General features: G+C 42.4%; 1 protein-coding gene across 4 annotated transcripts in view; it reads right to left on the reverse strand.

The window, feature by feature from the left end:
- The window catches only part of KLHL29 (kelch like family member 29), a 544,343-nt gene that overhangs the window by 334,398 nt on the left and 195,211 nt on the right, over nucleotides 1–14,734 (reverse strand). For all 4 annotated transcript variants that reach the window (XM_045008743.1, XM_045008742.1, XM_045008745.1 and 1 more), the window contains one exon: nucleotides 3,839–4,144. In XM_045008743.1, coding sequence (XP_044864678.1) covers nucleotides 3,839–4,099 — 261 coding nt within the window. In that variant the 5' untranslated portion in view covers nucleotides 4,100–4,144. The remainder of the gene's footprint in view (nucleotides 1–3,838; nucleotides 4,145–14,734) is intronic.

A 14,734-nucleotide genomic window follows, 5' to 3' on the forward strand; every position in this document is an offset into this window, starting at 1 on the left:
CCAAACACTTCAGCAATTAAAGGACGCCAAATGCAGAAAGTACTCCACAACTGGGGATTTTGACCCTAGTATTCAGAATGAGGGCTTGGCTACACTTACAAATTTGCAGCGCTGCAGCAGGGTGTGAAAACACACCCTCTCCAGCGCTGCAAATTGCGGCGCTGCAAAGCGCCAGTGTGGTCAAAGCCCCAGCGCTGTCCGTTATTCCCCACAGGGAGGTGGAGTACGGACAGCGCTGGGAGAGCTCTCTCCCAGCGCTGGCGCTTTGACTACACTTAGCGCTTCAAAGCGCTGCCGCAGCAGCGCTACTGCGGCAGCGCTTTGAAGTGCTAAGTGTAGCCACAGCCTAAGCCATCCCCAGGTGGAAGCTCTGTGGCCCAGTGGCTTGCACACAGGACTGAGAGTCAGGAGGCCCAACTTGACAAAAAGGTGAGAATACTTGCTCAACGACCTTGAGCAAAATCACAATTTTTCTGTGTCTCAGTTTCTCTATCGTTATATAGGGATTATAATATTAACATACCTTAGAGGGGCATTGAGGCTTAAACAATGTTTGTAAAGTGTGGGCGACAGTAGCCCAAAGTCCTTTTTTATTTGTTTGTTCAGTAAAAAATTTAAAAAAAAATCACTACATTTTTCTTTTTAATAACCCAGGCCAAACATGCAATTCTTCAAGACAATAAGAAACAGGTACGTGTGATTTGTAGAAAGGCATTTCACTTGCAGTTAGCAAGTTATTGGTATGTCCGGCAAGTAATATTAAACACTGAAGATTTGCATCATATCTTTAGTAATACAGTCTGTCCACACATATCAATGTTTTGTCTGTGATGTGAAGCACAAGTTCTTTTGGGGCCACCTTCTAGGAACACAGGAGTTGCCATACTGAATCAGACCTGTCTAATCCAGTATTCTGTCTCCACCAATGGCCAACACCAGATGCTTCAGAAGAAGGTGCAAGGAACCTCAGAGTAGGCAGGTGTGGGATGACTTGTATTCCATGAAGGTATCACCTCATCCCTAATAGTTAGAAATTGGCTTAAACCCCAAACCAAAGTTTTATATCCCTTCCAGTACTCTTTTTGTTAGCATTAGTTATTATAATTCTGGATATTCTTATAATCTTGTCTGCTCAGACTAGATATTCTAAAGGGCCTTCTGGACTTAACATCAATGGATCTTTGAACTCTGGGGCTCAATGACATCATGTCACAATGAGTTCCACAGTCTAATGACAGGTTATGTGAAAATATATTTCCTTTTATCCATTCTGAATTTTTCACCTAGGGTTTCAATGAAAAAAGAAGAAAAGGATGGAAATATAATTAGTAGTGGTCAACAAGATTTTATGTACAATAGGTCTTGCCAAACAAACCTGGTATATTTCTCTGATGAGATCACAAGTTTGGTTGATAAAAGTAACTGCGCAGATGTAATATACTTAGACTTCTGTAGGGCAGTTAAAAAATACCAATAAACACTATCAATAAAGCACATGTTAATTGGATTAAGGCTGACAGATCTCAAAGAGTAGTTGTCAATGGAGAATCATCACTGAATGGAGGTGTTTCCAGTGGGGTTCTGAAGAGATCAGTACTAGGCCTGAAGCTATTCAACATTCTCATCAATAGTCTGACCATAAATATAAAATCACCATTGAAAGCTGAAGCCAGATAAATTCAAAGTAGAATTAGACACACATTTTTAATAGTGAGGGTCACTAAACACTGGAACAAGGTAGGAAGGGAGCTACCGGATTCTCCATCTCTGGATGTCTTCAAATCAAGACTGGATGCCTTTCTGGAATATATGCTTTAGCCAAAACACACGTTATTGGGCTCCATCTTGGGCTAAAAACTTGGCATATATCTGTTTTTAAAATAGACCAAGCAACTGTGCATTCTTCTGGTTTGTGATTTTCCAATTACATGGATTTAAATTTTTATGGTTAACCATTAGCTGGATAGTCAACGGTCGGAGGCAAACTCATTGGTTTGGGATACTACAAATCATCTGAGGTGAACCACAAGTGTAAATCTGCAGTATGCGAGACAGAGAGCACACTTTTTCATTTACAAAACTTTCTTATGTAGTTGTTGGAAGCTTCCTAGGCAACATCCCCTTAAATCAACTATTCAGATTCCTCACCCACTTCTGTTTCCCAAGCTTTCCCCGCCTCAATCCATGTGGTTTTAGTTGTCAGACCTGCTCAGGTAACCCTCAGCAACAGAGGAGAGAGTGGGGACATTGGGACTTTTTATACATGAATTTGATGGGAGACCACACAGAAGATTAGCAACTTTCCTGGTAAAGATCATTCTATATCACCTACATACCATCTGTTTTCTTCCCATTGATCTAGTGGTGTCAAAACCATTCTTACTAGTAAAACTCATCTAAGAAATTGCCTAATAAGATAATTTATAAAATGTTTCACATTTAACATATCATCACAAAACACTTAAAATGCTGATCTTTCCCTCTCCCCCCCCCCCGCCCCCGACTGCAGCAAAGGCTGATCAACCCCAGCCAGCAGCTGGACTTTTAGCAGTACAGAGGTCATGATAAATGAAACCACTGTGCTGGCTTCAAAACTTGCTTTATAATCTTCTCCAGACAAAGCGTGACCAAAATGCATCTATTGTGGAGGATGTCTGGGGAAATCCCATATTCATTTTCATTGGGAACTTAATGCCTGTTGTCAAATAGAAATAAATTAAAAACACTATGGACCCTTTTAAAAAACATTCACACTGTAAACTTTGGCCCACTGTTTCCTTCTGCAGCATTGACCTTGTTTTTCTACTGTGTGAAAAAAATCAATATGGTATGGTATTGCAGTAAAATTTCAGCTTGTTCTTGGCTTACTTTAAATAACTTCATTGTCTTCTTTTCTCGTCTGCGTCTGTTGTATTTGGCACTTGCATTTATTAACATGAAAGCAAGTTGGAAGAAAAATTTAAATATCATAAAAAGAAAAGCAGCAGGGCATGTGGCTTGCTTGGCTAAAGCCACGGATACCTTTACAATGTGCTAGGTTTTCCACCACCCTCTACCCCCTCAACTTCAGCTTTCCTAGTAATTTCTGTATGCAGGAAGGCAAACAATATAATATTTCACCGATATAATTTTTTTTGCTTTGTAGACTTAAGAGGAGCTACAAGTTAAAAGAAAGCCAAAACACAGTACTAGTCAGTAGAATAAAATCAATAAAAAACCACTAGTGATTTTATTTCTTTGTTCTTTAACATTTTCTTCCTTCTTAAACTGTATTTATGTATAAACCAGATAGCCTTGTCTCAACTGTGGGTTCTCACTATTCCTATGATGATGCTACAGATGGCACTGTAGAAAGGCACTCTGGACAACTTATAGGAAAGGGCCAAGCAACAAAAGCAAAAAACCAAAAAACCCCTATGCACTTTGCTCAGTTTCTGCTCTTTGTGACATAAAAATAGATCCGCGCAGGAAAACTATGGCTCCATCTGGAACACTCCTCGGGTAGTTAGACAAACAAAGTGGATCATTCCCAACAACAAAATTGAGAACTAAGTGCTTCACAAAAATTAATAAAAGCATGAAACTCGTTCTGTGATATAGGGAACTGATTGCTCTCTCTGTTCAGTGATGGAACGAAGTGGGAGATCCACCAGCCCATGAAGGTCATCTTACTACACAAACAGCACACATAATGACCAACAGAAGGAAAAAGGCAAACAGCCATTGGACTTCTTATTCCCACAGCACATCATAAACAAGGGGCTTCTGAAGGGGACAAGCGTTGCCCCATCTGTAGTTTCCTCTAACTCGTCATTACTGAAAACAAGTAAATTCTTACTTTGGTAGTTGAAGCTGCGGATGAGTTGGCCACAAGGCTCGTTCTCACGTCGCTGTTCACTGTGGTGCAAGCAGCCGTGGCTGGAGTAGGTAGTCGAGAGGGAACAATTGGCAAAGGCAACAGCCCAGGTCTGTTGTTGCAGTTGCTGCTTGCTGTACTGTTACAGTTACTGCTGTTCACATGATTCCCATTGGAGCTCCATTCTCGGCGATCCCACCCTGTGCGATAATCTCTTTCAAATCGGCTGTGGTGCCGTGACATCTCGGTCGAGTATGGCTTCTTCTCAAAGGGAACTCTAGAGCTCGCCTGAAATGTTAAAAGCAAAGAGGTGTTATAAAGTAAGCCCAAAGCAAAACTCCTACTCAATCATTTGGGCCAGTCCTGCCAGTCGCCACCATGCCTATTTCGCAGTACAGGTGAAATTGTGCCAATCAAATATCAGGAGAGGGGGTTATGTTTGTAGCAATCTTAATTCAAAATTGAAATGAGAGAGTTAGGATACTGACTGAGTATGTGATGGAGAGAATAGTCACTCAGTTTCCAGGGAATTCCACACGCCCAAACTTTCTAGCAGGATCTCAAGAGACAATACACAAAGAATGAAACACCAAGTTAGAACCAATTCATCATCCAACCTCTCCAACAGCTTGCTAAAGATGTCCTTTTGAAAATTAAACCTTTCATGGATCTTGCACCAAAGAAATGTCCACCCCACCAATCCCAATGAGGGGAAGATGAAAAGAAAGCCTTTATATTTGTCATTTCTCCTGCCATACTCATTTATTTTAACACATACAGACTCATAGATCCATTCATAGAGTTCATTAAGTCCGGAAATGATCATTAGATTGTCGTCTGACTTCCTATATATCATAGCCCATTAAATTTCACCCAATTACCCATTTTTGAGCCCAATAACTTGTGTTTGACAAAAAACAGATCTTCCAAAAAGGCATCCAGACTTGACTGAAAGACATCAAGATGGAGAATCCACCACCTCCCTTGGTGGTTTGTTCCAGTGGTTAATCATCCTCATGGTAGAAAATTTGAGGCTTATTTCCAGTTTGAGTTTGTCTAGCTACAGCTTCCAGCCATTGGTTCTTTTTACAGTAGAACCTCAGAGTTATGAACACCAGCATTACAAACTGACCGCAGGGCCGGATTTCCAATTAGTCCCAGTAGACATGTGCCTAGGGGCATTCTAGGGGCACCTTATCTCTCTAAAACTGGATTCAACACAAAGGTCAGCTGTAGGCAGGGGGGCACTTAAGATTCTGTGCCAGGTGTGCGGAAGGTGTAAATCTGGCCCTGACTGACTGGTCAAACACACAGCGCATTTGGAACTGGAAGTATGCAATCAGGCAGCAGAGACCAAAAATTAAATAGAGTACAGTACAGTGTTAAAATGTAACCTACTAAAATAATAAAAGGAAAGTTTACAAAAAAGATTTGACAAGGTAAGGAAACTGTTTCTGTGGTTTGTTTCATTTAAATTAAGATGATTAAAAGGAGCATTTTTCTTCTGCATAGTAAAATTTCAAAGCTGTAGTAAGTCAATGTTCAGTTCTAAACTTTTGAAAGATCTACAATAATGTTTTGTTCAGTGTTACGAAAATTTCATAATTACAAACAACCTCCATTCCCGAAGTGCTTGTAACCTCTGAGGTTCTACTTCATGTTTCTCTGTGCTAGATTAAAGAGCCCTTTAGTACCCACTATTTTCTCCTTGTGTAGATACTTATATATGTAATCAAGTCACCTTTAAATCTTCTTTTTGATAAATTAAACAGATTAAGCTCTTTAAATTTCTTACTTTAAGGTTCTCTAGCTCTTGAATAATTTTTGTGGCTTTTTTTCACCCTCTCCAATTTTTTAAACACCTTTTAAAAATATGAACACCAGAACTGAACGTAGTATTACAGTATCAGGCTCACCAGTGCTGTGTAGTGAAATATAATCACCTCCTTAGTCCTACTCCCTACTTTTCTTATACATCCAAGGGTCGCATTAGTGAATTGTTTGTCCTCTCTGACCTCCCACTAGGCTCCTTTTCAGTCCCTGCTTTCCAGGATACAGTCCCCCATTTTGTAGGTGTGGCCTGCATTCCTTTTTTCTAGATGTGTAACTTTGCACTTAGCTGTATAATCTTTGAGTGGAGCCAGTTTACCAGGAAATCCATATCACTCCGTATGACTATCCTGTCCTTATCATCATTTACTACTCTGCCAATCTTTGTCATCTGCAAATTATACCAGCAGTGGGCAAGTCATCTCAGCACAGAACAGGGAAGCAGAAACTCCTGAGTTCTAATCCCAGTTCTGACAATTTCACACTACATTGTGTGATGGGGTGTACCAACCCTACGCTGGCCTAGCAAGGTTTAGCCATGCACTTTCGGCCCAGGAGGCAATGCTCCCATGCACTTGCTTGGCATGCTCTGGTTGGATGCAGTATATAAAACGAGGCGGCTTAGCTCAGTTTGGGCTGACTGAGGAGGAGAGTGGATACACGCTGCAGACTCCTGCCAGGGAGCCGCCAGAGTGCCAGCCTGCAGAGGCTGAAGGCACTGAATCCATGGTGGGACCACAGGCAACTGCGGAGGATGAGGGATTTGGCAGGCCGCTACCCCAGAGGAGGATCCGGAAGCAAGGGTAGGAAGTTTGTTGAGAGGGGAACCTGAAGCCAGGACTGCTGGTTCCATAGGGCCTGGGGTTGGGACCCAGTGGAGTAGGATGGGCCCAGATCCCTCTGCCCCTTTCCACACCTATCACTAGACTCTGCTGCCCAGACAACTAAGGCAGCTACATAGACTCCAGCCACTAGGCCTCGCTGCCCTGAGGTCAAAGGCAGCTTTATGGATTTTAGCCATGAGGCCTCGCTGCCTTGAGAGCAAGGCCAGCTTCATGGACTCTGGCCACTAGACTTCACTGCTCTGAGAGCAAGGGTAGCTCTGTAGACTCTATTATCAGAGGGGTAGCCGTGTTAGTCTGGTTCTGTAGAAGCAGCAAAGAATCCTGTGGCACCTTATAGACTAACAGACGTTTTGCAGCATGAGCTTTCGTGGGTGAATACCCACTTCTTCGGAACTTCTGTAGACTCTGGTCATTAGGCCTCACTGCCCTGAGAATAAGGACAGCCCCCTGATCTCCGACCGCTAGGCCTCTCTACCTTGACCACAAGGAGCTACATTCACAAAAAGGGGGCGTTCTCCCTCCTTTTTCTTCCCTGATGGCCTGAAATCCCGCTACACGTGGCCTCGAGCAAGTCACTTAACCCCCTCTGCTTAAAATGGGAACATCCTCCAAGTGACACTGTGACATTTGTACAGCATTAGGAAGTGAAGAATATTATATATAAATGCTAAATACAGTTTCTTGCATTAATAAATCATGAACATTTGGTTCATTACAGCAACTCATCTATTTTACTTGCATCACACAATCCAATTTATTATGAGATCAGTGATACTCATTTTGTATTTAAGAATGCATAAAACAAAAATGGACAAGAAAAATATCCCAGATTATGACAGCTGAAGAGATATTACTTCTTGGTATTTTTCTGCTGGATAAAGTCAGCGTTGCACTATGTGTGGTTTTACTTATGATATCATTATGGACAACCACAGAATGGGCAGAATTTCTGAGCACCGACACAAGCTGTCCTGTGGCTCCTATTAGCCTGTCCACCACAAATGTCTTCGCGCTGTTGAGTGAGACTACTTTATCTTAAGTGTAAGGTAGAAAAAAAACATATCTAGAAAGTTTAAACCTAAGCCACTAATAGGCTGTCCTCAAGAGATGTAATTCAGACATACTGTAAGACAGTAGCAAGTGAACAACTTCAGTAATAAGACAACTGGTAATACAGCAGAATGGCAAGTAAAGCTGGCGTATTAGAGACAAACGTGGCCCATCAGAGAAATACCATTTACGCTTAAAGAATGTTCTCCAATTGTACTAGAGGGGATTTATATCACATTCCTTATAACAAAAGATTGGGACTACTTCTCAAGAACATAAACAAGAAAAATTCGGCCAAAAACTGCATCTGCAGAGGTTTGTCCTTCTACTCTATGACTAGTAAAATTGTGTGTAGAGGCCCACATATCAGCTTTTGTAATTGTTGTTTAGGAACCTTTTGTACCTCTTCATCCAAGAGGTGGTGTTGCTTTCCTGGGAATGGCTGCAGGGCAAGATTTGCCCTGAGCAGTCTATGCTTCAGAAATACCCATTCAAGTACATTTGGATAGTTCTTCCGGGGGGCTCTCAGTAAACTCATGATACTTGTGTCCTGTTCAAACAGAATTTCATGGCCCTTCTGACATGCAGTTTATGAGGATGCCTCTTAACCTGTTTGAAATGACATGGCAGTGACAAACCAACTTCTGATTATGGCAAAAATTAGAGGCACACTGTGCATCAACAAGGGGGGTACAGTAAATAGAACATCTTTGTCTAAATAAAAAAAACTTTTAAAAACATAGTGGGGGGAGATTTTCTATGAGCAATGACTGCCATCTCACAGAAAACTAGCACCAGAAATGTAGCTTTAAGGCTTAAACAATTTAAGACTTTTATAGCAGCTCTTGCATCGTGGTCTAAAAATACTTTACACACTGTAATCAAAAGGGGCACTATCAACTCAAATTTACAATTTTAAAATGTACTTGTCAAGCTATGGAGAGTGGCTCACTACTGTGAGTGCCAACCTCGGGGCAGACTGTCAAGGAACTGGGCACAAACCCCAAACTGGTTGTATGTTACACAATTAGATTTCACCAACCAAATAACAAGTGTGAACTCCTCAAGCACTATAACAGCCTTACCTGGAGTCACAGACAGTCTCCTTGGACACACCAGTCTATCTAGCCACCCAGGCAAGCTTGTCTTTATGACAGATTGTCTGTTATACCAAAAATCACAACAATATTCAGGTTACTCCCAGTCCCAAACACTTACCCCAGCTCAAGTACTTACTAGATTTCTCACCAATGACAATGCTTGTTGCCAATCCTATAATAAACTAATGAAAGGACCATTAACTAAGGGTTAGTCTAGACTAGAATCACTGCAGCAGCATAGCTGTACTGATGCATTGCTAGTGCAGACGCTCTGTGCTGACGGGAGAGAGCTCTCCCATCAGCATAATAAATCCATCTCTGTGAGAAGCAGTAGATATATCTCCTGCCGACACCGAGCTGTCCATAACACCACTTAGGCTGGTGTAACTTATGTCATTTGGGGTGGGGAGGGGGGCTTTTTCACACACCCCATGTGACATAAGTTATACTGACATAAGTTCAAGTGTGTACAAGCTCTAAGAAAAAGGACGGAGAGTTATTTACAAGGCTAAAGGAGAAAAACATAAACACAAACGAGTTACAGTCTTAAGTTCCAAAAGGTGATAGTAGCTGTTATACATACAAGCTCTGTATTTCCTTTAGGGCTAACCCAAGCCAAGCAGCTTGGTGATCTATTGCTTATGCTTAGAAATATTGCCCTCTCCAAATTCCAAGCAGCATAGTGATAACAATTTCTCCTTAACAGAAAATTTTGTTCCCTTCCCCCAGCATTCATTTTGCTGTCTCTCCCCCACAGCCCCTCAAGGAAAGGATGTGGACAAATTGGAGAGAGGCCAGCGGAGGGCAACAAAAATGATCAGGGGGCTGGGGCACATAACTTACAAAGAGAGGCTGAGGGAACTGGGCTTGTTTAGTCTGCAGAAGAGAAGAGTGAGGGCATATTTGACAGGAGCCTTCAACTACTACTACTTTGGAAGGGGGGTTCCAAAGAGGATGGAGCTGGGCTGTTCTCAGTGGTGGCAGATGACAGAACAAGGAGCAATGGTCTCAAGTAGCAGTGGGGGAGGTTTAGGTTGAATATTAGGAAACACTATTTCACTAGGAGGGTGGTGAAGCACTGGAATGGGTTACCTAGGGAGGTGGTGGAATCTCCTTCCTTAGAGGTTCTTAAGGTCAGGCTTGACAAAGCCCTGGCTGGGATGATTTAGTTGGGGTTGGTCCTGCCTTGAGCAGAGGGTTGGACTAAATTACCTCCTGAGGTCTCTTCCAACCCTAATCTTCTATGATTCATGGGTTAGGGGAAAGCAATCAACAAAGTGGTTTGACTGGTGTCTATAGGCCTTCTTGTGTAGGGGAGAAGATGAGACCTCTTGTGGTAAACTAGTATTTCACACTTGGTAATGCTTCTCTTCTGATTGAGGGCATTTACAGTCTTAGCAAACATTTTTATAGTTCCAGAGCAAACACTTAAATATTATCTTATAACATGGGATATCAGTATTACAAGTACGGTTGCCAACTTTCGAATTGCACAAAACCGAACACAAACACCCTTGCCCTGCCTCCCTTCTCTGGACCTTTCCTGAGGCCCTGCCCCTTCCCTGAGGCTCCGCTGCTGCTCACTCTACCAACCCCGGTCACTCGCTCACCCCCACCCTCACTCACTCTCTCATTTTCACCGGGCTGGGGCAGGGGTTTTGAGTATGGCAGAGGATACAGGCTCTGGGCTGGGGCTCTGGGCTGGGGCCAGAAATGAGGGGTTGAGTGAGGAGAATCCGGGATGGTACAGGAGGTTGGGGTGCAGGGGTGAGGGCTCTAGAGTGGGGCTGGGGATGAGGGGTTTGGGCTGCAGGAGGGGGCTCAGGGCTGAGGCAGAGGATTGGGGTGCAAGAAGAGTTCCAGGGTATGGGCTGCAGGCAGCTCCCCACAAGGAGCGATATGTTCATCGGCTCCGAGGTGGAGGCACAGCCAGGTGGCTCTGCGCGCTGCCTCCACCCGCAGGCACCGCGTTCACCACTCCCATTGGCCGTGGTTCCCAGCCAATGGGAGCTGCAGAGCCAGTGCTCAGGGCAGGACAGGGGCAGAGCACAGAGCCCCCATGGCCATCCCTCTGCCTAGGAGCCAAGTGACGTCGCTGCTTCCGGGGAGCTGTGTGGAGCCAGAGCAGGCAGTCTGCCAGCCCTGTGCTAACCGGACTTTTAACGGCCTGGTCAGCAGCACTGACCGGAGATGCCAGGGTCTCTTTTTGACCAGACACCTGGCAACCCTAATTATAAGTAACATGAATACATGCAGCATCCTACAAGCATTTCATAAAGTCTAAATGCTAAACACATTCTTATAACTCTAATACCTATTTTAACAATACTAACACAAAGGCAGGCCAGACTTTATTATTTTATCTCTCTGGAGAAGTCTGTCTCTCTACATTTTTGCCCCTAAATCTGTGCAACCTGCATGCATGTCTGGGGACATCTTTGTGGGCTCTTGTTTTGGAAGGTGGCTAGAAATCAAATGGCCCGCTCCAGCTGAGCTAAAGGAGAATCTCCATAGTTGTATTAGTATTCAGGTTTATATCTTCTGTAGGCCAGCCATCTAGAGGGAATCAAATCATTTCTGAATGTACACTCCCACAAATGCACTGTTACTTGAGCAGAATTGACATGTCACTCAGCAGAGAGCAGTGGTAAACATACACGTAAGTCAACAGCTAGCAGCTTCTACTGCATGGTCTAAGACACCATGCCCCCAGCAGTTCCACGATCAGATGATACTGACAGGCAATTACACCAATAACTAGCAGAGGAAAGGGCTGCAAGGAACCCATTCATTAAGAAGTGTATTTAAGACCCAACACCCTATTTAGGAGCAAACTCCTTCCACGCCATGGCTGCCATTCTTAAAATCATTTTCTGATGTTCTCAATAAAAGTTAAGATCAAACACCGGAAACGTCACTGTTTCTACATATGTCATCAAACATATGCTACTAGTTTAGACATCACTTTTGGCTGACGACAAAGATCTGACAGCAACAAGTGAGGCTGGTGACGGCTACGTAATGCATGAGAATTCAATTGCCAGTGCTTGGTTATTATTATTTTTTTGATAAAAACCAATATATAATGATCCCACAAATAGCTGCTATGTGGGGCAAGGGGAGAGAGAGGAAGTTGCTCATGAACAGGTTATTGAATTTTGAAATATATTTATGGACTCATGGCTTACAGGTCATCTCCCTCCCCTATTTAATTGGTGAGGCCAGAGTGACATAATATGCAAACACACCTACACTCATAACTCAAGTTTATCCCACTGAAACTGCGTAATGAATGGAGCATAATTATTACATCCCTCTACATGGTATTTGTCACAGCCCAGTGTAAGATCTCTTGAAAAACTGCACTGAAATGGAATTGCAAATTATTCTCATCAGTAGCAGGGATGGTAGCAACCATTACAGTTAAGGATGTATATGCATTTCCATCCTAACTCAGTTTTCAGTGGCTCCAAAATGTTCACTTTCCAGGCTAAAACTTTCCAGGCATGGTCTCTTTTCAAAGAACTTTTCTTTTGTTACACATTTTTAATGTGTGAGCAAAAATTAATCTTTCAGACATTCTGGAGTACAAGAATGGGGGAAAAACGAATGACCCTAATTATATACAAATAACGCCTATGATTTAAAAAAAAATTACCAACAAAACACATGTGTGCGTGTGTGTGTGTGTCCATTTATGGTACTTATACAGAATGTGGACCTGAGGCTGAAGAGGATCCTAAAGGAAGCAAGAAAGAATCCACTGACTGTCCTTCATGTGGGAATAAATGATACTGCTAGATTCTTGCTAGGAAGCATTAAGGAAGAGTATGGCAGCCTGGGAAAGACACTTAAAGAAATGGAGGCTCAGGTGATCTTCAGTGGAATTCTACCTGTCCCAAGAAGAGGACAGTGAAGGTGAGACAAGATTATGAAGATCAACAAATGGCTCAGGTAATGGTACTAGCAAGACGGCTTTTAGTTGTTCAACAACTGGTAGGCATTCATGGACAGAGAACTGTTTGCATGGGGATGGATTCCACCTGAGTTGGGAGGGAAACAGACTTCTGGGGTGGAAGTAAGCAAAACTGATCAAAAGAGCTTTAAACAAGGAATTCAGGGGAGATGGTTGGGAGATGCTCATATGATCCCCATGCCTGACTCTAATATTGAGTGGGAGGAAAATTAGCTAAAAGAGGTTATAGCAATGGAGAAGGAACAATGGGTAGAGGAACAGGAGGAAAGAAAGTGCCAGTTCCACTGACAGTAACAGGTAGGCGATACTGGCTGTAAAATGACTGTACCTAATCAGGTAAGGAATCTGGATGAAGCCAAGCAGAAATGACTAAGATGTCTGTACACAAATGCAAGGAATGCACTGCATAACAAAATGGGGGAAACTAGAATTACTGGTGCAGGAAATGAAACCAGATATTATAGGGATAATGGAAATGTGATAGAATGGTATTCGTGATTGGAGTACAAGTACTGAAGGGAATATGTTGTTCAAAAAAGACAGAAAAAAAGGAAGAGGTGGTGGAGTAGCATTGTATATTAATGACGAGATAGCCTGTAAAAGAATGAGAAGTGATGGAATAAATAAAATGGACCCTGTTTGGGTCAAAATCACTTTGGGGATGAAAGATAACAGAGTCTACACTGGGATTGAACTTGGAGTCTATTACAGACCCGGAACATCCAAGATGGATATGGATAGAAACCACTTTAATATTTTAAATGAAATAAATACTGCCGGGAATTGTATGATTATGGGAGACCTTAATTTCCCAGATGTAGATTGGAGGACCCAGATATTTCCGGATGTTATAGCCAACAGATTTCTTCACTAAATAGTCCCCAAATCAACAAGAGGTGATGCCATTTTAGATTTAGTATTGGTAAATAGCAAGGACCTCATGCAAGAACTGGTCATAAAGGACAACCTTGGTTTGAGTGATCATGAATTAATTCAGTTTAAACTAAATGGAAGGATAAACCCTTGGAGGTCAGCAAGTGTAAGGGAAAAGTAAGAAGTGCCAAAAGCCAAGCAGAGTTGGACCTTGCAAAGGAAATTAAAAGCAATAGTAAAAGGTTCTTTAGCCATATAAATAAAAAGAAACACTGAGGATGGGGTGGAGATTAAAGATAATCTAGGCATGGCCCAACATCTAAATGAATACTTTGCCTCAGCTTTTAATAAGGGTAATAAAAAGCTTGGGGGCAGTGGCAAGGTGGGTAATGGGAACGAGGATATGGAAACAGAAATTATATCTAAGGTAGAAGCCAGACTCAAACAGCTTAATGGGACCAAACTGGGGAGCCTGGATAACCTTCATCCAACAACATTAAAGGAACTAGCACATGAAATTGAAAGCCCAATGGCAAGGACTTTTAATTAATCTATAAACTTGGGAGTCATACCCTATGCCTGGAGAATTGCAAATATAATATGTATATTTTTTAAAAGGGAGGGGGGAGAGATTCTGGAAGTGACAGTCCCGTTTCTTTGACCTCAGTTGTATGCAAGATCCTAAAACAAATCTTGAAAGAGAGAGTTATTAAAGACATATAGGCAAACGGTAATTGGGATAAAATACAAAATGGTTTTACAAAAGGTAGATCATGCCAGACCAACCTGATCTCTTTCTTTGAGAAGATAACCAATTTTCTAGACAAAGAAAAAATAGTAGCTCTAATCTACTTGGATTTCAATAAAGTATTTAAAAAAATAATAATAATTGGAGATATACCAATCTCCTAGAACTGGAAGGGACCTTGAAAGGTCATCAAGTCCAGCCCCCTGCCTTCACTAGCAGGACCACTTTTTGTCCCAGATCCTTAAGTGGCCTCCTCAAGGATTGAACTCACAACCTAGGGTTTAGCAGGCCAATGCTCAAACCACTGAGCTATCCCTCCCCCCGTTCCACACTGGAAATTATTAATTAAACTGGAGAAAATGGGGATTAATATAAAAATTGAAAGGTGAGTAAGGAACTGGTTGAAGGGGAGACTACACCAGGTGATGCTGAAAGGTGAACTGTCAAGCTGGAAGG

This window comes from Mauremys mutica, chromosome 3 (genome assembly GCF_020497125.1).
Source record: "Mauremys mutica isolate MM-2020 ecotype Southern chromosome 3, ASM2049712v1, whole genome shotgun sequence".
NCBI lineage: Eukaryota > Metazoa > Chordata > Testudines > Geoemydidae > Mauremys > Mauremys mutica.